Source organism: Leptonychotes weddellii, chromosome X (genome assembly GCF_054177405.1).
Source record: "Leptonychotes weddellii isolate Sample4059 chromosome X, ASM5417740v2, whole genome shotgun sequence".
Lineage (NCBI taxonomy): Eukaryota > Metazoa > Chordata > Mammalia > Carnivora > Phocidae > Leptonychotes > Leptonychotes weddellii.
This window is the reverse complement of record NC_138385.1, coordinates 38,951,402-38,972,356: the sequence shown is the minus strand read 5'-3', so window position 1 is coordinate 38,972,356 and position 20,955 is coordinate 38,951,402. Positions and strand designations below refer to the sequence as shown.

General features: G+C 45.9%; 2 protein-coding genes across 3 annotated transcripts in view; both read right to left on the bottom strand.

Annotated features, from left to right (window-relative positions):
• Positions 1-2,839: 2,839 nt before the first annotated feature.
• TIMM8A (translocase of inner mitochondrial membrane 8A) lies at positions 2,840-5,861 on the bottom strand. Its single transcript, XM_006737699.3, has 2 exons — positions 5,631-5,861; positions 2,840-3,905 (listed from the first exon to the last, which is right to left on the bottom strand). The coding sequence occupies exons 1-2, from the start codon at positions 5,760-5,762 to the stop codon at positions 3,744-3,746; spliced, it is 294 nt and encodes a 97-aa protein (XP_006737762.2). The 5' UTR covers positions 5,763-5,861; the 3' UTR covers positions 2,840-3,743.
• A 695-nt stretch (positions 5,862-6,556) lies between these two features.
• BTK (Bruton tyrosine kinase) overlaps positions 6,557-20,955 on the bottom strand; it is a 31,637-nt gene continuing 17,238 nt past the window's right edge. For both annotated transcript variants that reach the window (XM_081808519.1, XM_006737694.2), the window contains 14 exons: positions 17,412-17,540; positions 17,056-17,123; positions 15,699-15,886; positions 15,218-15,280; positions 14,582-14,636; positions 14,290-14,369; positions 13,996-14,123; positions 13,094-13,168; positions 12,438-12,609; positions 11,703-11,919; positions 10,593-10,657; positions 9,876-9,994; positions 9,184-9,341; positions 6,557-7,059 (listed from right to left, as the gene is read on the bottom strand). In XM_081808519.1, the coding sequence (XP_081664645.1) occupies positions 6,988-7,059; positions 9,184-9,341; positions 9,876-9,994; positions 10,593-10,657; positions 11,703-11,919; positions 12,438-12,609; positions 13,094-13,168; positions 13,996-14,123; positions 14,290-14,369; positions 14,582-14,636; positions 15,218-15,280; positions 15,699-15,886; positions 17,056-17,123; positions 17,412-17,540 (1,589 nt within the window). In that variant the 3' untranslated portion in view covers positions 6,557-6,987. The remainder of the gene's footprint in view (positions 7,060-9,183; positions 9,342-9,875; positions 9,995-10,592; positions 10,658-11,702; positions 11,920-12,437; positions 12,610-13,093; positions 13,169-13,995; positions 14,124-14,289; positions 14,370-14,581; positions 14,637-15,217; positions 15,281-15,698; positions 15,887-17,055; positions 17,124-17,411; positions 17,541-20,955) is intronic.

The following is a 20,955-nucleotide window of genomic DNA, read 5'->3' as shown; positions in this document are numbered from 1 at the left end:
ATGTTAAGAAAAAAAAAAAGAAGAAGAAGGTAGCGGGAGGGGAAGAATGAAGCGGGGGAAATCGGAGGGGTAGACGAACCATGAGAGACGATGGACTCTGAAAAACAAACAGGGTTCTAGAGGGGAGGGGGGTGGGAGGATGGGTTAGCCTGGTGGTGGGTATTGAGGAGGGCACATTCTGCATGGAGCACTGGGTGTTGTGCACAAACAACGAATCATGGAACACTTCATCTAAAACTAATGATGTAATGTATGGGGATTAACATAAGAATAAAAAATAAATAAATAAATATAAAAAAAATGTAAAAAAAAAAAAATACTTCCTCCTCCATGGAATAAACATGCAAGTTACCAGACTTTTCTGCATCTGCCTCTTTTGAGTCCAGAAGATGAAGCTAGAAGAGAGTATGAAGAGTCTTAAAAGAAGCACTAGCGGGTGGTCTTTGAAATAAAATCGTCCTAGGCCAAGATTTTTTATTAAGGTATTGATAGGAGTGAAAAGTGGGGTTTTCTTTAATTTTAAAAAAATTAAAATAAAAATTTTAAAAAAAGGACCGATTGCTTTGCATGTGAATGTTATCTTACATGGGGTTAACTGACTTATATTTTTTAAAGATTTTATTTATTTATTTGAGAGAGAGAACAAGCAATGGGGAGGGGCAGAGGGAAAGACAGAGAGAGAGAGAAGCAGACTTCCCACTGAGCAGGAAGACTGATGTGGGGCTCAAGCCCAGGACCCTGGGATCATGACCTGAGCTGAAGGGAGGCTCTTAACCAACTGAACCACCCAGGTGTCCTCTGGCTTGTTATATTTTTAAATCTAAACTCCGTCTGGAGATTTGTTACCATAAATAAATACAAAGTTCTTGCTTGACTTCCTTGTATCTGTTATCCCTAATGTTCATTCATAGACTCATGGGCAGAGGCCTGAGGGATAGTCTTGGTCCAGTTTTCACAGTATGTTTAGTAAAACCCTAGAGGTCCTAAGACAGTGCCTCAGGCACCACGGGAGTGGGTGAAGTGGGGGTGGGGGTGACAACAGTGGGCCTCTTTCCAAACCAGCTTTGCTTTTCTATTTTATATATTAGGCTTCCAATAAGATTTCATTTCAGGGAAAGAGTCTGCTAATTCAATCCTTTTGTTTCATACTTGGAGTCTTAAGCATTCTACCCTGAATACTGAAATGAGAACTTTGAGGGTTATTAGGGCTGACAGTACCACCTTCCTATCAAGATTCTCAAGTTTCTGAGATTGACAAAGCAAAAAGCTCAAATTGTTGCTCTGGTATACTTAACCTCCTTGATGATGGGGACAATGTTCTACCTTTTCTTTCTCCCATTATCTTGTACCTAGTAGTACTGAACATACACTTGGTGCTCAAGCATACTGTATAAATCCAACAGACCCTCTCTCTCACTATGTACATTAGCTGAGCAAGCAGTGAACATTGTAAAAAAAAAAAAAAAAAAAGTTAAGTTTGTCTAAATGTGACTAGAGTATTTTAATACTATATGAAGGAAGAGTAAGAAGGAATGATAGTTAATAATAAAACAGTAATATATATGAAAAAGGAGGAATAAGGAAGAATGAATAAGAAGGCAAAGATTAAAGGACCCTTCCTTTATGACTTGAGGTTTTCCACGAACACACTAAATTTTGTAGGAAAAAAAAACAAAGGGGATATACAGATACAAGTACATGCTAGACACCTACCTTAAGAGCCTGATTTTTCTTGGACTTTAAAATGCCATTATTCTTACTACTGTACATGTACAGGTTCTCCAAACAGCAGCCGGACCCTCCTAAAACTTAAGTTATATCACATCACTCATCTGCTAAAAACCCTCACATGGCTCCCCATCTTGCTTGCTAAAAGCCAAGTCCTTGCAATGGCCTACAACTCCCTACATGATCAGTGCACTTACCTGCCTCCCAGCCCCAATCCATCTCATGCTTATGTCTCTGACTTTATTTCTTACCATTCTCCTTACTCATTTTACTCCAGCCCTACTGACCTTTGACTGTTCTACCTTAGTGTCACGGCATGCTGCTCTGACCTTGGGGCCTTTGGACCTGCTGTCATCTCTACCTGCAATGATCTTCCCAGATACCAACATGGCTTGGTCATTTAATTCTTTCAGGTCTCAGCGAACTGCCACGTTCCCAAGGAGGCCTCTAACCATCGCATCTCAAATAACAACAGCCCCACAAACATTCCCTAATATCCCAGACTCTGCTTTTTCTCCATGGCACTCATTAAACGGACATATTTATGGGTTTGTTGCCTGTCTCCCCTCTCCTAGAACATAAGCTCCACATGGGCAGGGGCTTTGTTTTTTGTGCACTCGTGAAGCCCTGGCACCAAAAACAGTGTCTGGCACAGAAAAATCACTTAAACTTTCGTAAATTTTTTCACCAGGATTTTAAAAAAAAATTCCTTGTGGTACCTATATGGTGGAAAGCTAAAAGGACTTGAGGCTTCTAGAAATGTGTATTTCCCCAACCTTCAGGGATCAGAACTAGAGGCTCCCAACACATAGTTCCATGTTAGGTCTACACTCCAGTCTACTAGCATCTGAAGTTGGGAGGGGAATCCAGTCATTATAACCTCGTCCACTCCACTCAGGGAGCTGTCAGCACTGAATCCCTTCCCTCCCCATCTCATCTCAAGGTTCTCCTTTCTCACAAAAAGGTCAGACAAGACATCCCTGGAATACCGTGCTGTTCCCTGCACAGATCAAGTACCCAGACAGGCTACACTTCAGTCTTGGAACCAGCCTACACCAAATCTCTCCAGGGTGCAGGTGATAACCAGAATAGAAAGCCTTCTGAATCAGAGTTGAATTTTGTAGAAGCCTTTATTTCAGTGATCAAAAGAATGCAATAAATGGAGTCTACACTGATTAACATTAGGCATGCACCTCTACCTGAAACTGCTGTTAGTTTTTGCCTGGCCTAAATCTTTATAACCTATTTAGGCACATCTTTGAATTTTTCGGACCCTGATATACAGGGTAAGTAAGCTTCTTCCTCATGGCAGTTTAGTAATGAGAATTATGCTCACTGACTAGATTCCTTTGTAACTAAAGGCCTCTAGACACTCAGGCTACCTGTGCTACCTCAAGACTATACCTTATACACTAAAGAAAATCACAGCATAAGGGAGGGAGAGAATCTAGAAAGCTGAGTGTATTGTATGAACATCCCATAGATTTTTTTCCAGCACTGATAGTCAAAACACTAGTTAAGGAGGCCTATAGTTAAGTACCAAATTACTCTTCTCCCACTGCTTCCCTTTCTGAGAGACACAAAGATGTATATCCAATCTCCCCAGAAATCTGAAATGAATCCACACAAATGACAGATTTGTGTGGTCCCACAATCAAATTATAGAAAGCAGTTCCACTATCAAAATTATAGGGAGCAGTTAATGGGACTTTGAGAAAGCACAGTCCCACATACAGTAATATGCATCTAGTAGAGTTTTCCATTCATCTGTCAATTGTTTTCACAAGATTAGCATTAAAAAAACACAATCAAGTACACATATGACCCTCAAAACCCACCCCCCTCCACACACACACACACACAAAATTGGTCTTTGTTCATTCTCAGATGACAGGATGTCCCAAGAGTGACAAAGGTGGGAGCCAATTCCCCCATAGCCTTTTCTTCTTCAACTATCCCATCAACCGCTCTTCATTCTTGAACTACCTTCCTTTTCCAAAGAGGTAATGCTGAGATCAGTCAGAAAGGCTTTCTGAGAAAACTGGCTTGGATTTCTGGGTCTGTTCCAGTCGATTCAAGATGAATTGGCTTGTATCAATGAAGCGCTCAACACAGTTCACAAAACAGGCCTCAGCCCGACTGTCCAACTTTGGCCCAGGCTTGTCCATGCACTTCTCCTGCTCAGGACAAGATACAGAAACACAAAGAGAACTTGAGAAAAAATTCGGGGTGGGGGGAGGGAGGGAAAGCTAACTTCTTGTTATTTATAGGAAAAACTTCACCTAAAAACAGTATCTGATATGTTACTATTTCACATTTAGCATGTGGCAAGCAGTTACATTAAATTCTCACAACAACCCTACAAAACAGACACTATCATTAATCCTCATTTTACAAAGAGGGAAACCGTGGCAGAGATATTTTGCCCCAAGTTATTGGAACAGAAAATGGTGGAGCTATTACAGAGCAAAAAAAAGGGCGGGGGGGCACCTGGGTGGCTCAGTCGTTAAGCGTCTGCCTTCGGCTCAGGTCATGATCCCAGGGTCCTGGGATCGAGCAGAGCGGGGAGCCCGCTTCTCCCTCTCCCACTCCCCCTGCTTGTGTTCCCTCTCTAGCTCTCTCTGTCAAATAAATAAATAAAATCTTTAAAAAAAAAAAAAAGGGAGGGGGAGCAAAATACAAGTGGAGTAACCTTTCACTGAATCTGGTTATAACTCCACAATGTTGCCACCATTAAATGCCTTTAGAGTAACTGCAGGGAAAAAAGGGTGAAAGAATAAATCGCGTGACACCCTAAAACCTACCAAAGAAAAAAAGGAATTTATTACCCAGGATTCTATAACCTTGTCTACTTAAGCCAGAAGCTCTTGAATACTCTCAAGATGAATGGAGAACTGTATGAATTTTCCTAAAGGGCCCACGGCTTACAGATTCTTAAAGGAGTCCTTAACCACACCCGCTTCTGGCCAAAGAATCACAGATTTTTTTTTTTTTTTTTTTTTTTAAAGAATCAAAGCACCAAGGAGTACATAGGTAAGCATCTGTTAGGGTCAGAGTCCAGCAATACCACAGGTTTATGTGAAAGGGACTACGGAACTGATGACTGTATATAGTTCAAGTAAGTGGTTCAAATGAATTTTGTTCGTTATTCTCTGCTGTGTACACAAGCCTCAGACTCTCCACTTCCAAGGAAAATTATCCTTAGCCTCTAAATCCTGAGGGTTTTTTTTTTCTTTCACAAGGCATGGCGGTTATGCTGTCCTTGGCAGCCGGAGAACACTTTGATCCCCAGCTGCAAATGCTTCCGCCCTTTTGCCAAAGTCCCCTCACAGAGCATACTCAATTCCTCAACCTTCAAACCCGAAAGAGCTTGGTATTACACAACAATCCAACAAGAAAGCAAGTGTGTGTGGGGGGGGGGGAGGGAGATTACGCCACTTTTACAGTTAGTGGGCTAGAGCCACTCATTTCTCACGGGCAACAGCAACTGGGTAATCCAGGTAAACCCTGAGAAGTCCAGGAACAGGAGACTCACTCCCTGGGAATCGGGGCTCAAAAAAAAAAAAAAAAAATCTCAGTATTGGTGGCTCTCATCAGTCTTGGTGACCAGCACTAGGCAGCTTCAACCTCAGGTGCCTAAAGTGCTGCTTGGGACAGGTGCAAAAGTCCGCTGTGATCCCAAGTCCTCGGCACCAACAAAGCCAAGGTCTGGGGTGAGAGTCCCCCGAGAAGCGGAGTCACTTTTTCTACCTTCCGGCTTGATCTGAGAAACCTGAAGAAACCAAGGGGATGCTAACCGGTCCTCCCCCTCCCCGAATCCCGGACGTCCTGGGGAGTCCCGCCGGGCAAAGGCAGGGGGGGAAGCAGGTACAGTGGCCAGGTCCCAGCCCCAGGCTCCTTACCCAACAAAGTTCCGTCATCTGGTGCACCAGTTGCTGGAAGCGTTGCTTCTGAGTCTCCACCTCGATGAAATGTTGCAGCTGTGGGTCCACCGAGCCCAAACCCGCCGCGGACGAAGACGAGGAGGACTCCATCCCAGCGCCGCCACGCGTGCCGAGACGAACTCCGCACCAACTCACCGACCTTCACGTGTCTCCGCCACGGAACCGGAACCACAACCTGCCGTCTCTGGGCCCGCCCTGTGAGCGCACTGCGCCGGCGTGCGGCCCCGGGCGCGGCCCCGCCCCCCCACTCCGCACCCCCACCCTGCCCCCCGCCCTCCCCCGCCGCTCCACCCAGCCGCCGGTGCGCCCCGCTCCCGCCCGCGACCCCGCAGCAGCGCCCCACGTGAGCCCTGAGGCCTCGGGGCTTGCAGCCCAGTGCTGCGGCGCTGACAAGACGTTATTCCCAAAAGAAAGGGAAAAAAGTAAAAAAGGAAGTTACTTAACACCACGTGGCCGGTTTCCGGCCGGCCCAACAGCCCCGCCCCTGCCCACTTCCAAATTGGCCCGCGCTTTTCCTGCTGCGGTGCTGGTGCTTTCTTGGCCCAGACTGCTTGGCCCGTCTCTTAGCCGTCCAGTTTTCTTTGAGGGTGTTTTGCCTCCTGATGGAGGAGAAAGAGGCTCCGATAGAATTTGTCCCCAACTTTCAGATTCATTCCGGTAATATTACATGCCCGCTGTGTGCCAGGCACTGGTGCTTTGCTTGTGAGTTTGTCTCTGACTCAGAGCCAGAATTTTCCAAGAGCCAGAGGGGTTAAATTGCTGAGGATCTTGAGTTCTCAAAGTAGGAATATGCCAAACCAATGCCACACAACAGTTTTCTGGAACACTGAGATAGGGCGCTCCAGGGAGGTTGCATGATTAATCGAGATAGCAAGAAAACTTCATGCTTTCCAGTAATTTTATTTGATCAAAACACCCTCCCCTCCCATTTTTATGACACCATTTTATTCTTGCCAAATTCTGCCTCCCTCCCCCCAAGCTCTAATGCCTACCCAAAGAGCTGTTGGACCCCTTGTCAGGCTATTTACACCCCTCCCTCCCCCAAACTTTCCATCCCAAATTCAGTCTGTCTTAATACTCCTGGAAAATTGTCTCTCTGAGGACAATACCAGGCACAATAATTCCTTGGTTTTTGCTCAGAGGGTACTATCTCAGAGAATCAAAGAAGAGAGTCATTCCTAGATGTAGAGAGGGGCCTTTGTGTACTCATTGAGAGCACAAGGCTCCAGGGCCTGTAAGCCTGGGAATTCCTCCGAAGAAGTGAAATTGGGGCTTGTGGAGAAGAGGAATGGAACCAAGAAGCTTATTGGTGAGCTCAGGATTCTTCATCCATGACATCTAGGATGTTGCTCAGAAGAATTTTGAAAGTGGGACGTTCCTCTGCTTTCTAAAACCAAAGAAAAAGCAGGATGTTACAGTGGGCTAGAATCCAGAATTCAAAGGAAATGCAATGAGTAAGCAGAAATGTTTATTAAGTATATACTATATGCCCTGTAGCATACCCTGTCAATTACACACACACACACACACACACACACACACACACAAGAAAGAAAAAAAAGGAAAAGAAATTGAAGTGCTCCATGAAGTCCTTGTTCACTTTTCATCTTTAGTAACCCAGGTTATTAATGTGATGAGGAGAATTTGCAAATTAAACTGGCAAACACTGATTAAAAACTGAGGGCGAATTCATTACAGACTTGTACACCAGTACATCATTATTTTGGATCCTCAAATGAAAAATGGCTAACTAAACAAGCTTAAATGTCTGCCAGAACTGAAATCTTGTAAACTTTCAAACACTGTTTTATCATACCGTAGCCAAAGTTTTACAGAGGAATTAACATCTCAAGACCATGGGCTGCATCACTGAACAGGGATCCCGAGCACCTGGGACATTTTATTACCACTCTCTGGCCCCTAGACTAAGGCCCTTTGTGACAGCCATGATCCATAAACCCCTAGGGTTTTACTAAACATACTGTGAAAACTGGACCAAGACTATCCCTCAGGCCCCTGCCCATGAGTCTATGAATGAACATTAGGGATAACAGATACAAGGAAGTCAAGCAAGAACTTTGTATTTATTTATGGTAACAAATCTCCAGACGGAGTTTAGATTTAAAAATATAACAAGCCAGAGGACACCTGGGTGGTTCAGTTGGTTAAGAGCCTGCCTTCAGCTCAGGTCATGATCCCAGGGTCCTGGGCTTGAGCCCCACATCAGTCTTCCTGCTCAGTGGGAAGTCTGCTTCTCTCTCTCTCTCTCTCTCTCTCTCTCTTTCCCTCTGCCCCTCCCCGCTGCTTGTTCTCTCTCTCTCTCGAATAAATAAAATCTTTAAAATAAAATCATCAATTTCTTGTTCCTTTGAATCAGTGGTTCTTAAACCTAGCTGAGTATCAGAATTTCCTGGGAAGTTTAAAAGGACATTTCGGGGTTCTGCTTCAGACATACCTAATTGGAATCTCTGAGGATAAGGCCCAGTCATTTGCAGTTTTAAGAGTTCCCCAGGGATTCTGATATGCACCCAGTTTCAAGAGTATTACTTTAAACGGGCTGTGGAGAAAGGGCCTGTCTGAAATAGTTAAACTAGCGGAGTGAGGATGTCCTAGTTGGGAGGGAGCACAGTCAGTCCCCCTTAATCCTGCATGGCACAGACGAGAGAAGGGAAATGGTTGTCCCTTCCTCTGTGACCTCAGTTATTTGTTGAAGGGAAAGGAGCCATGCTCTGATCCAAGTCCCCACTTTTCAGCCCCCCAACAGGGCTCCAGATTCACATATGTGCTTGTTGGACACCATCCTGCCCTGTTTCTAGTACTGCAGCATTCATTTCCTACTAGAGATTTCGGTTGCCAAATTAAGGTTGCCAAGGACCTACCGAAAAGTGGAGAAAGCACCTCTGAAAGAACCCATGGTGAGAGCAATAAAACATTTTAGTAATAGTGGGACAGCCTCCCTGTTTTCAAAATACCACATCTACCCACATACCCCACGATGCACCCCATTTAAAAAAAAAAAAAATGACCACGACCTATTTTAGTTCCCTTTCAGGAGGGTTTTTGTTTGTTTGTTTGGTTTTTTTTTGAATTCCAGTTAGGATCACAGCCAAAAAAGATTGGCAGTTAGTTAGTCTAATAGAAGAAAGGGCTAATGACTTCCAAAGGAATGAACATACATTTTAATGGCTTTTCTTTTGAAGTGTCCATACATTTGGCCAAATGCCTCTAGCTGCCTGCTTATGCTAGGCGACATGGCCCCACAGCATCCCCTCCCCCTGAAGCTGAGTTGGTAATGTGGTCTGCTGAGGATACTCTAGTGGGAACTAGATGAGCCTGGGAAAGTCTCCGGCCATGAAAGGACTGGGGTACAGGTGGGGCCCAGGATGTGTGTGGCTATCAGTGTGTGCCCAGCTGCCACACGGCTGGGGAGAGTGGAGCCTGGGGGCCTGGCTGGCTAAATGGGAAAGGAGGCTCAAGGAAATAATTTGAGAGGTCCCCCCAAAACACTTACCTCATGCCAGCAGCTGTACATGATGGTATATACCCTCTCTGAAGCTAGATGAGGTCTATAGAGACGTAGGCCTTGGGCAATGTGCTCAGCGGTTTCACTGTTAGTAAATCTTTCATATGGCATCTTCCCCAGAGAGTAAATCTCCCACATCAAAACCCCTAGGAAATGAAAAAAATGCAGTAAGTCGATCTGCAGTCTCTTTGGGTAGTTGGGCTCCTTGTCTTCCTAGATCAACCTCAAATACTAGATTTCAGCTGATTCCCCACTCTGTGAATTTTACATTTTTGTCCAAACTTCTGCTCTCGTACTGACCATGCTGGAGGGTAGTCAGGGTTGGACTGGACAATTAGCTCCTCTGGAGTGAGACAGCCTCTTATTTGTCTTTGTAATTAGAGGGTCTGGCAGCGTCCCTTGGTACATAATCAGTATTCAGAAGCTGTGGAATACTGAACAAATTGTTTGTTCCTCTCAATATATTGTTAAGTTCCAAGGAGGCAGGGATCATGTCTAGGTTACTCTTTTTATCCTCAGGAACCCCTGTGGTGCCTGACAATAGCAAGCACTTCCTAAGGGTTAGGGGAAGGAAAACAACAACACATCATAATCTCTCTGTGCAGGTTGCAAAGTATCAATTTCCCCATTGCATTCCTCTTCCTTTGAGCTGTATAATCTGTATAATTCCCTCCACTTACCAAAAGCCCAGATGTCAGATTTGCTGCTGAACTTGCTATACATAAGGACTTCGGGTGGAGACCACCGGACTGGAAACTTGGAGCCTACTGAGCTTGTATATTCATCATCCAGGACATACCTGCCGAGGGGTCAGGACTTGTTACTGTCATGATTTTGGAGAGCTTGACATTTACTTACATTTTCTTGGCACAGTTGCAGGTGATGAGGAAATACATGCTTGCAGGCCCTCCAGTGTCTTTTACAAACGTTACTTTTAGTGTATTCCTGTTTTCATATCTGATTTAGCTTTCCTCATGGACGATATGGTTACGGCAAAGATGACGTGAAATAAGATCTATTAGGTACTCCCCTCCTCTTCTCTGTCCCCCTCTCTGTTTTATCCTTCCTTCTATGCCGCCCTCGCCAGTGGGAATTAGACTGATGAGGAAAGAAGGAGGCATGGGGGGGGGGGCAAAGACAACAGGATTAACAGATCAAGATAAGGTATTGGGGAATCTTAGCTTTAAAAAGGCGGAGGGAGAAAGGCAAGGAGAGGGATATTACAACAAAACAAAAGGAGGAAGAATTCAGAGAAAGAAAAAGGATAGAAAGAGAGTGGAAAAGACTAGAATGAGGGGGAAAACAGAAAGGGAGAGGATTCAAACCAGTAATGCTGCCTCATGTTTGTACTGTGCTATTTTTACTTTTAGAGGGAAAGATGAAAAAGGCACACCCACCTGGAGAGGCCGAAGTCAGATACTTTAACAACTCCTTGATCATTTACCAAACAGTTTCGAGCCGCCTGTAATACAACAGTTACCAGTGAGACTCTGTCCCCAGCACACAGGTTAAAGGCACCAAGCTTCTGCCCACCAGGGGAATGAAGCCAGGGAAGCCTCATCTCTTTCAACTCAAGAGACACTTTCCCACCCAGCAGGAGTCAGGTGATGCCACTGAGAAACTCGGATGCATTTCCACTACATCTAAAGCGACCTGATGTATAGACAGAAGTAAAGCATCGGAGGGCATGCAGAATGATTTCATTCACACCGACGATTCCCTTACACCCCGTCCTCTACTGAATTGCTGAGAGAATGAGGGAGAACCCAGGGCAAGTGTGTTTTGTTTTGTTGTGTTTGCTTTCCTGCCAGTGGGGCTAAGACAATTTGAGCCTTGGCCTGGCTGCCATAGACAGGGGCACAAAACTCCGAGGCCTCTAGAGGCCAGGCAGCCGAACTGATAGAGGGAAGTGGGGCGGGTAGATTACAGGAAAATGCAGAGCACGCCCTTTGGTCCGAAGGAGGTGAGCTGCTCCCCAGCTCCAGGGGACTGTTAGCGTGGCCTGTGAGAATGAGCCTGATGTTTCAGGGTGGCCAAGATTGTCAAGAGAGGCTGGAAATTCAGTTTTTTCAGATGTGTTTTTCAGTGTTTGCTAGCTAATATATAACATTGAAAAACAACAACAACAACGAATGTTACCCACAGACCCCCAGGATATGACTCTGATGTAACCAAGTGATGACTCTGTGCCAGGAGCAGCCCCACTGGGAAGCGGGGTTGCCCTTCTGTCCTGGGTGGGGGACCCCACCATTTCCTTGTTGCCGTAGGGGGCTGGGCATGGGTCACGGCTCCAGCTTCCATCATGGTGCGACTTGTAGTGTTGAGGCTGGAGATCCTCGACTGGCTGACCACTGGGGCACGGGCTCACCTAACTCTCAGTGTTTTCTGGATAAAACTGAAACGATGGTCCCGGCCACCCTCCTCATCCAGGTATGATCTATCTTTCTTCCGCTGTTGCTTCTACCCCCTCAGTCCTTGGTCCCAGGCCAATCCTTCTGAGGTCCTACCAGGTCCCGGTGAAGGAATTGCTTTGACTCCAGGTATTCCATGGCTTCGCAGACGTCCTTGCACATCTCCAGCAGCTGCTGAGTCTGGAAGCGGTTGCGCATTTCCCTCAGGTAGTTCAGGAGGCAGCCATTGGCCATGTACTCGGTGATGATGAAGATGGGGCGCTGTTTGGTGCAGACGCCGTACAACTGTACCAGCTTCTCATGGGAAAGATTCCTACGGGAGAGGCAACAAACCAGTCCTCCCTCTCTGGCTCTCCATACTAATGAGAAAGGGGCTGGAGAGGAAAGGGGTTGGTCTGGAAGTAGAGCATCAGATAAGGGCCCATGATAACAAGTTGAGCTTCCTCCTTCCCACCCTGAACCCCAAAAGTGCCTAATATGTGAGGGCGGGCAGGGATACGGAGCCCAAACAGAACAGAAAATAAGCTCAGGGCCGACTGAACACTAAGGCTAGTCAGAATCCGTCTTCCCTTTGAAAGTCTCATTTTTCACGTTTATCCCCAAATGCTACTGAGGTAGTACACACCCAAGACCAACACTGTTATCCACCAATATCTAAGGCAGAGAAATGGTTACCTTAGCAGTTAGTACTCCCGCCAATCAAAGATTGACCTCAGGCCCTGGTCCCAAATCTCTCTCACTCTAAGTCACCTTAAGCCACAGTGGAAACTGTCCTGGTAATTCCTAGACTCCAGCAACTGGGTTGAGGGTTGAGTTTGGGCTGTAACTCACATCATGACTTTGGCTTCTTCAATGAACTCATCCTCGGACATGGAGCCTTCTTTGATCATCTTGATGGCCACGTCATACTGGCCTCTCCATTTCCCATACTTCACTACCCCAAACTGTCCAGTCCCCAGCTCCTTCAAGAAGGTCAGGTCCTTTGGATCGATTTCCCATGATCCTATAACAACAAAGCCTTGATATGATTTTTTGGGGAATCGTGTATGTGTAATTCCTACAATAGATAAGAACCCCTACTGGGGGTAGAAAAAGGCAAGCGGTAAAAGGGAAATGCTCAGGAGTACTAATCTATCTTTGCTCGGGTAAACCTCAGGGACGGGGTGGTTACTGGTTGGAGGAATTGGCATTTTAGGTGCCAGGCAGCCATAAAGAAAGGAGAAACTAGACAACCTCTTAAAATCCCTTCATGATTATGTTTTTTTTAATCACACAATTAAAAAATAATCCCTTTATGAATCTGTGTGTTTGCAGTCCCAGTAGGAGCCACCAGAGGGAGAAAAAGCACCAAATAACTTGTTTGGCCCTGACTTAATCTTCCTCGAGGCGGCTGGTGCGGAACAGTGTGCTGCAAGGTCTAGTTGGGTCTGCCAAAGTGGTCCTTGTCACTGGCCCATCCACCCTACCCTAGAGAAATAAGCAGTTACCGTAGCCCAGGCCCGCAGTGGAAGGTGCATTCTTGTTTTGTTGAGACACTGGATATTTGAGCCTAGATATGAGCCCTGAAACATACAGAGGAGAGGGTCATGCTGGGGGCGCAGCGTAGGAGGTGGGCTGCTGCACACAGCCTCACGTAAAGCCTGACACTTCTGACAGTCATCTTTCCGATACAGTTTGAATCCCAGGGGATCTCCACGAACCCCAATGTTTCCGGAAGCTTCTCCTCTCACAAAAGAATTTTCAGAAGAAAAAAAAAGACAGAAAATACTCATTGAAATACACTCCCCAACTAAATATATCCCCACCTCCCAACCCAGGCTTAGCTCACATCCAACTTCTGCTTTTGACACTGCAAAGTGTCATTGGGACCCCCTAAAATGACGGCCTTGAGACTGCCTTGCGTGGAGGTAGCAGATAGCAGCAAGTCTTCTGAGTGAAGCTTATCCCATGTCTTCATGCCCTCACCAATCTCCAGGTTTTCAAATGTCCACCCTACTTAGACACTGTCTTCGGGTATTGTCCAACCTGTATGTTCTTTGAGGGCAAGGACCTTGACTGATAATTTCACTGTGTTCTCCTCCAGTACCAAGAAAATTGCTGTGTTTACAGTAGGACCTCAATGAGTACTTGCTCATTTGTTAATTACCAGGATCTTCTATGTCTTTCCTGAGCACTGAGCATCAGTCACCCGATAAGAAGTCACTCCCTACTGGCTATAAAGTGGGCCTTTGACCGCCTCTTTACTTGATCTCGCCCTAGCATCATTGGGGTTTTCTTTCACCAAATTTGCCCTGCCCTATGAGGCTTTTTCTTCCCCTCAACGCCTTGTCCCAAATTGCCTCTCCTGGTTCTTGTCACATCCTTTTTCTCTGGTGCCCCTGATACTCACCGGCAGAGTTATGCTGATGGTAGTTGATGAGCTCAGGGATGGTGCTGAAAAGGTGCTTCTCTGCCAGGTAATACTGGCTCTGAGGTGTGGAGCAGACAACGTAATGGCGGATCACCCCTTGAGGGTCCCTGAAGAAGTGGAGGCTGAGTCAGTGACTTGGGAACAAGGGTTAGCAGGACCCAAGAAGTAAAGTGAGATAAATTTTGAGTGTTAAGGGGCAGAGACAGTAGGAGGGGCCCACCATGAAAATACCTCTTTCCGTTGTCCCCAGGGCCTTGAAACAGTAACACTCACCCTGTTGATTTAGCAAACACAGACACAGTGTATTTTCCAGCTTTGCTGGAGTCTCTGACAATGAAACCTCCTTCTTTCCCCTGAAACGATGAAAAAGAAGCCGACTTTAAGGAGGAAGTGGCACTCACACCTGCATTCCGCCTGCCCAAACTTGAGAGAAAAATTGAAGCCCTAATTTTACTGCCCTTCCATAAAATGGCAGTCTTGACACCTCCTTGCCTTGAGGTGACAGAGAGCAGCAAGCCCTCGCTTGTGCAAGGAGAATGCCGTTTGCCTGTGGTCACACCCTTACCTCTTGCTTTAGCAGTTGCTCAGCTTGACTCCGGGTCATGTGTTTGGAATACCACCTGTAAAGGGAGAATGCTTCAGTGGCTCTTAGGCCGTGGTGTTAGCAGCTTAGAGGTCAGAGCGCCTTCCACAGTTCATCTATGCCAGTGGTTCAGTCAGTTCGCTCAATTCCTTATTGAGTACCTATCGTGTGCATAGCACCCTGCATCCCTTTCCCAGAGCCTGGTTGGAAATGAAGAGTAGAGGACAAAAGGCAGGTGGCAGAGGGGTGCTGGGACAGGATCAGGGACAGGGCACCCAAGGACAATCCATTTCCACGATTAGGGAGAAAGGACAGTGACAGAAGTTTGACATTTTCACCCTTGTAAATGTTTCCTATCCAGTTGTCAAATCCTTTTCTTTGAGTGGCTCTTCTGGATTTGGGGGGGAGGGCATGGTGACCTCTCCAGCTCTCATAAGCAAAGGGTGTTTGGCGTGAGGATAAGACAGAGCTGCTAACTTAGGGTGGTGGCATCATTTGACCCCGTTGGCACTGACTTTAGTAAATATCTTGAAATAAATGTATTGAAAGTATAAACATGTATACCCTATCTTCGGTTCCTCTGGGAAGACTGTGTGCTGGGCACATAAGCATACTCACTCATACATTTCTATGGAGTCTTCTGCTTCGGTGACATAGTTACTAGGGATGTAGCCTTCCTGTCTGTAGAGGAGACAATCTGTTAGATCATCCAGCACTTCTCATCCTTGGGGGTGGAGACAGATTCATAGGCCCGCATCTCTGAGCTCAGAACCAATCTCAAATGGAGATCTATAAGCCACGCCCCTCCCTCAAAGAAGACCATGTCACTGATGCATGGCTAGGCCAGTGAAGTGTGTAGCTTCTGCACATGTGGCACTGGTTATATGTGCATGACAACATATGGGCCAGACCCTACAGGCTCAGAGATGTGGCCACGAGTAGAGCACTCTGGGAAGTATTTGGCGGGACAGCATATTCCCTTTGGGGTGGGAACAACAATTGCTGATTGCGATACTGAGTAGGGGAATTACGCTGCATGCTTCTGCACACGTGTGGAGAGGGTGGGCAGAAAGTTCCAGAAGAGCTGGAGTGGACTCACCCATTTTTATCCCGCGCTCTCCACCAGGGTAAGTTGCTCTCCTCCAGGATAAAATACTCGTCACCCTTTCGTAGCTGCAGATCATTTGCATTCATTGGCATGTAATCATAAAGGGCTACAACCTTTTTCAGCTCACTCGCAGAGACAGGTGCTGCTGTTGGCTCAGGGGGCAGTGGCTTTTTCAAGATCTGTGTTGTTGGGGAAAAAAGTAGGGGTGTTTGGCTAGATATCAAGCACCCTCCTCTTCTCCCCCAACTCTCTGGCTTACTAGAGACACCAGCCTGACCTTAATCAGGCATTAAAAAAAAAAAAAAAGGTTTATTCAGCATTCATTCAACGATTCTCAAGTATCTATGCTGGGCTCTCAGCCTGGAGTGCACATCCGAATCATCTAGAGAGCAGTTAACAATCCCAGGCAATTTCCTATACCAGTTATGTCAAAATCTCTGGGGGTGGGGCCCAAGCATCAATATTTTTAAAGCTTCCTGGACAAAAACCATGAACAGCCACGATTAAGAAACCTTGGCACTAAACTAGTACATGGATCTACTAAGTGGCTCTGAATCTTGGTTTCCTTGTTTTAAAATGAGCATAATAACGCCTGCTTACTTACAAAATATGAGAAAGTGCTCTTTAGACTTCAAAAAGTAACCAAAAAAAAATCAATTTTTAAAATAATATATTAGTGGTAGAATCAAGTATTGGGTATATGGGTGTTTACTGTGAAATTCTGACAACTTTATGTTTGAAAATATTTTTCATTTTAAAAAACCCGGTCTTTGTTTCATTTTAAACAGGTGATTGGATTAAATTGTTGCCAAGAACTTCCTAATAGCCCTCTATCTTACCGCTGAAGAGTGGTAAGATTTGTCCTTTTTAGGACAAATCCCATTTCTCCACAAGAACACCAATGAACACTGCCAAGTCCCATGGGAGTTCTAAGACTGGTGTGTTTTCAGGGTGTGACTGGAAGTTTCTTTCTTTTTTTTTTAATTTTTATTTTTTTTTAAGATTTTATTTATTTGACAGAGAGAGACACAGCAAGAGAGGGAACACAAGCAGGGGGAGTGGGAGAGGGAGAAGCAGCTTCCTGCAGAGCAGGGAGCCCGATGTGGGGCTCGATCCCAGGACCCTGGGATCGTGACCTGAGCCGAAGGCAGACGCTTAACAACTGAGCCACCCAGGCGCCCCTCTTTTTTTTTAATTTAAATTTTATTTTTTAAGTAATCTCTCTGCCCAACATGGGGCTTGAACTCACAACCCCAAGATCAAGAGTCACACGCTCTACTGACTGAGCCAGCCAAGCACCCGTGTAAGTTTCTATTTAAGTAGTATCTGCACCAATTTTCCTGTATACCTGGTCCTCCTCAGGCGTGGGAGGAAGGGGCTTTTTTGTCTTTCTGTGCGAACTCCCAGGTTTTAAGCCTGCAAAGTAAGAAACCAGTGTTGATATAGAATGCGTCTTAGGAAAGGGCCCAGGGACAGGTTTGATCAGGGGCTTAGCTTTTGTATACAGTGCCTTTAGGAAAGTTAGGAAAAGTCTGAGTGCATACAGCCCTGTGCCAAGTCACATGGTTTGGAGAGCAGAGCGCCAGTGGGATGTCAGCCCCAACCTATTCCCTTCCCCTGGCCCCTTTGTGCATTGGCCAACCCTTTAAAGAGTGACCGATAGAATCAAAAGAGGGAGAAATTATACTGATCAAGATCTCTTACTTCCATTCCTGTTCTCCAAAATTTGGCAGCCCATCGCGTTTTTGGCTGTCTGAGAGCAGCAGAGATACTGCCCATCGATCCAGAAGCAAGGGTGGTATTTCTGTACCAGATCACTGTTGTACCGGATGACTGTAGCAGGGAGAAAAGAGAGAAAGAGATCACATCTGACATTCTGAAGAATCCACCATTTGCATGTTTTCCTCTTTGACTAAGGTTAGTGGTGAGCTTCGAACAACTGCCCCTTCCTCTCCCACCCGAAGAAAGCAGGCGACAGAACCAGTTAGCTCACATCCCTGGCCCTGGGAAGTTCTTGTGCAGTTCTCTGCAGTGGGCTGTCATGATGACTATCTCCTGACTACCAAGATAAGCATATCTGATGTCGCCAGAGCCCAAGAGGGAAAAAAAAATATATATATATATATATATATATGTATATATACATATATATACATATATGTGTATATATATATAATAGTCTGTTTTCCCAGTAACCATTTCAATCTTCTTGTAAGGCAAAGTGTTGATTATGGTGTTCTTTCCCAGATACAGGAAACAATGTGCCCAAGCCAAACTCTCACTCCAGTTCTCAGCACACCAATGTCCCAGCTACCTGAGTGATCTTTTAGAGATATTTGCTTTTGTAAGAATGTCTGCGTCAGGCTTTCAGTGTTGAGAGAACAGTCAACAGAATGGCACTCAGGAACAAATGAAGTGATTCTGCTTCTAGCATAAACATGGTTCCATTCTTCCTAGGGCCTCCGAGGTGGGTTGAGCTCATTGTGGGAGATGAACACAGCACCTCCATTTCCTTCACAGAGTCATGAGGCTCAAACCGTCTCCCAGAAACCAGAGGACTTTGTAAAGAATAGAGTGGTTTGCAGATAGGAGGAATTGGTATCACTTGTTTTAATACTGTGGCATCTCAAGAATCTTAGCATGAACTCAATTAGACAAGTCATCCTGGGATCGTGTTGTCAGATAACAGAGAAGCAAAGGCAACTGAAATAACTGACAACAGCTAGCATTGGGGCAAAAAGACCTCAACCAGTCTAAGAATATGCACATTTGAGGGGCACCTGGGTGGCTCAATCCGTTACGCATCAGCCTTTCGGCTCAGATCATGATCCCAGAGTCCTGAGGTCGGGCTCCTTGCTCAGTGGGGAGTCTGCTTCTCCCTCTCTCTCTCTGCCCCTCCCCCCGCTCATGCTCTCTCTCTCTCAAATAAATAAATAAATAATCTTTAAAAAAAAGAAATGTACCTACACATTTCAGTGTTTACTGTTAAGAGGAAGCCCACATAACTTTTTTAAAAGATAAAAACAAGGCACAACTTTCCTCTATAGAGACCAACTCAAGTTCTTAAGAGCTTGCTAGTCACACTCCATTCACTTAAGACTTTGGGGGAAGCCTAGAAGCTTCTGGTGGCCAGGTGCATTTTACAGGCAAATGAACAAAAGTGCTGTTTTTTTTTTTTTTAAGTGCTATTTTGATGCTTTTCTAAACATGGATTTGAAGACTTCTAACCACTAGTCCCCTGCCCACCCTAACCCCTTACTTTCTCAGCACTCCCCTTCACCATCATACCAAGCACAGGGTGGTAGGAGCTATTCAGATGGAGGTACAAGCTATAAGGGGCTGCACTGTCTGTAGAGAATTTTATTTTACTTTAAAGATTTTAAAGATTTCTATTTATTTATTTGAGAGAGAGAGAGTGGGAGAGAGCATGAGGGGGGAGGGGCAGTGGGAGAGGGAGAAGCAGACTCTCTGCTGAGCATGGAGCCCGATGACAAGGGGCTCCACATGGGGCTCGATCCCAGATTCCAGGAACCTGAGATCATGACCTGAGCTGAAGGCAGACACTTAACCGACTGAGCCGTCTATAGAGGCGCCCATCTATAGAGGATTTTAAAACAATAATAAAACCAACCAAAAGTCTGTCTTTTATTATTACCAGGCACTGGCAATTCTGAACAATGTTCCAGATACCAGCCAGGACTGATTGCTCTCCCTACCTCCACTCTCTGCCCCTCCCTCCCCTCACCATTATTCTTCACCCAGGGAATTTGAAGACCCTCTGGTGCAGGCCTAGACCCTGGTAGACCTGCCAAGAATTTTTAATCAACACCCGACTGCTCTGCTGAACTAAGCTCTGCTAATACGCTAACGGGGGCACATAATGCTTTCTGCCCTCTCTACCTCCAGCGGATCCTGAGGAGCTCACCCGATGTTCCCAAATACTGCCTGCCTCTTAAAAGACCCCGTGAAGATGACCCCCTTTCTTTTGTTGGCCAATTTGGTATTTCCAGAGCTGGTATTTCCAGCTACTTAGGAGAGAATCGCAGAAGTAGAGTGTCTGTTATGGACTAAATGTTTGTGTGTCCCCCCCTGCCCCAAAATGCATATGATAAAGCCCTCAAGGTAATAGTATTAGGAGATGGAGACTTAGGGAGGTGATTAGGTCACAAGAGCAGAGCCCTCATGATGGGAGTAGTGCCTTTATAAGAAGAGACTCGAGAGAGATTCTCTCTCTCTCTCTCTCTCTCTGCCATATGAGAAAGGAGCCATTCTGCAAGCCAGGCAGATAGTTCTCACCAGAAACCAAATCCACTGGCACATTCATCTTGAACGCCCCAGCTTCCAGAGCTGTGATAAATCAATAGTTGTTGTTTAAGCCACCTGCTCTATGGTATTTTTTTTTTTTATTATTATTACAGCCCGAGCTGACCCACACAGTGTCCGAGGGAGAGGACCAGGAAAGACTACTGCACCAATGCATAGGGCCGGTCCTGTCTGGGAGGCACTAAGGGTTGGTGCACATTCTCCAAGTCCTGGATGGCTGCTCTCTCATATTCATATTTATCAGGATAATATCTAAAACTCTGTTTCAGGCACACATGAAGTATTCCTCCCTATATTGGTTGTTGGAGTCTTGCCAATGCCCCCTCTTTCTTTTGTCGTTGGTGAGCTCAGGCCTTTTGCTTATTTTTGACGTTGCAATTAGGAGATGATCTGCTGAGCTTGACCAAAGATTCTAAAGCGAATGCAGACCCGTATCGGTGGCGCTATACCATTAAAGTGTGCACTGCCGTGTTCGGGGACATGGAAGAAGAGAGCCCACGGCGAAGGCCCCGGGGTGCAACCGTTGCATAGAAAGTGCCACTGAAAAAAGTTGGCGGCTGGATAGGGGGTACCTGAGGCCCTACTTTGATTTATTTTTATTTTTACTTTTTTAAAAATTTTAAAGATTTTATTTATTTAATTGGACAGAGACAGAGAGAGCACAAGCGGGGGGAGCGGCAGGCAGAGGGAGAAGCAGGCTCCCCGCTGAGCAAGGAACCCAATGAGGGACTCGATCCCAGGACTCTGGGATCATGACCTGAGCTGAAAGCAGCCGCTTCAGCGACTGAGCCAACCAGGTGTCCCGGGGCCTTACTTTTAAGTTGAGGTATAACTTAGGGGCGCCTGGCTGGCTCGGTCGTTAAGCGTCTGCCTTCGGCTCAGGTCATGATCCCAGAGTCCTGGGATCGAGCCCCGCCTCGGGCTC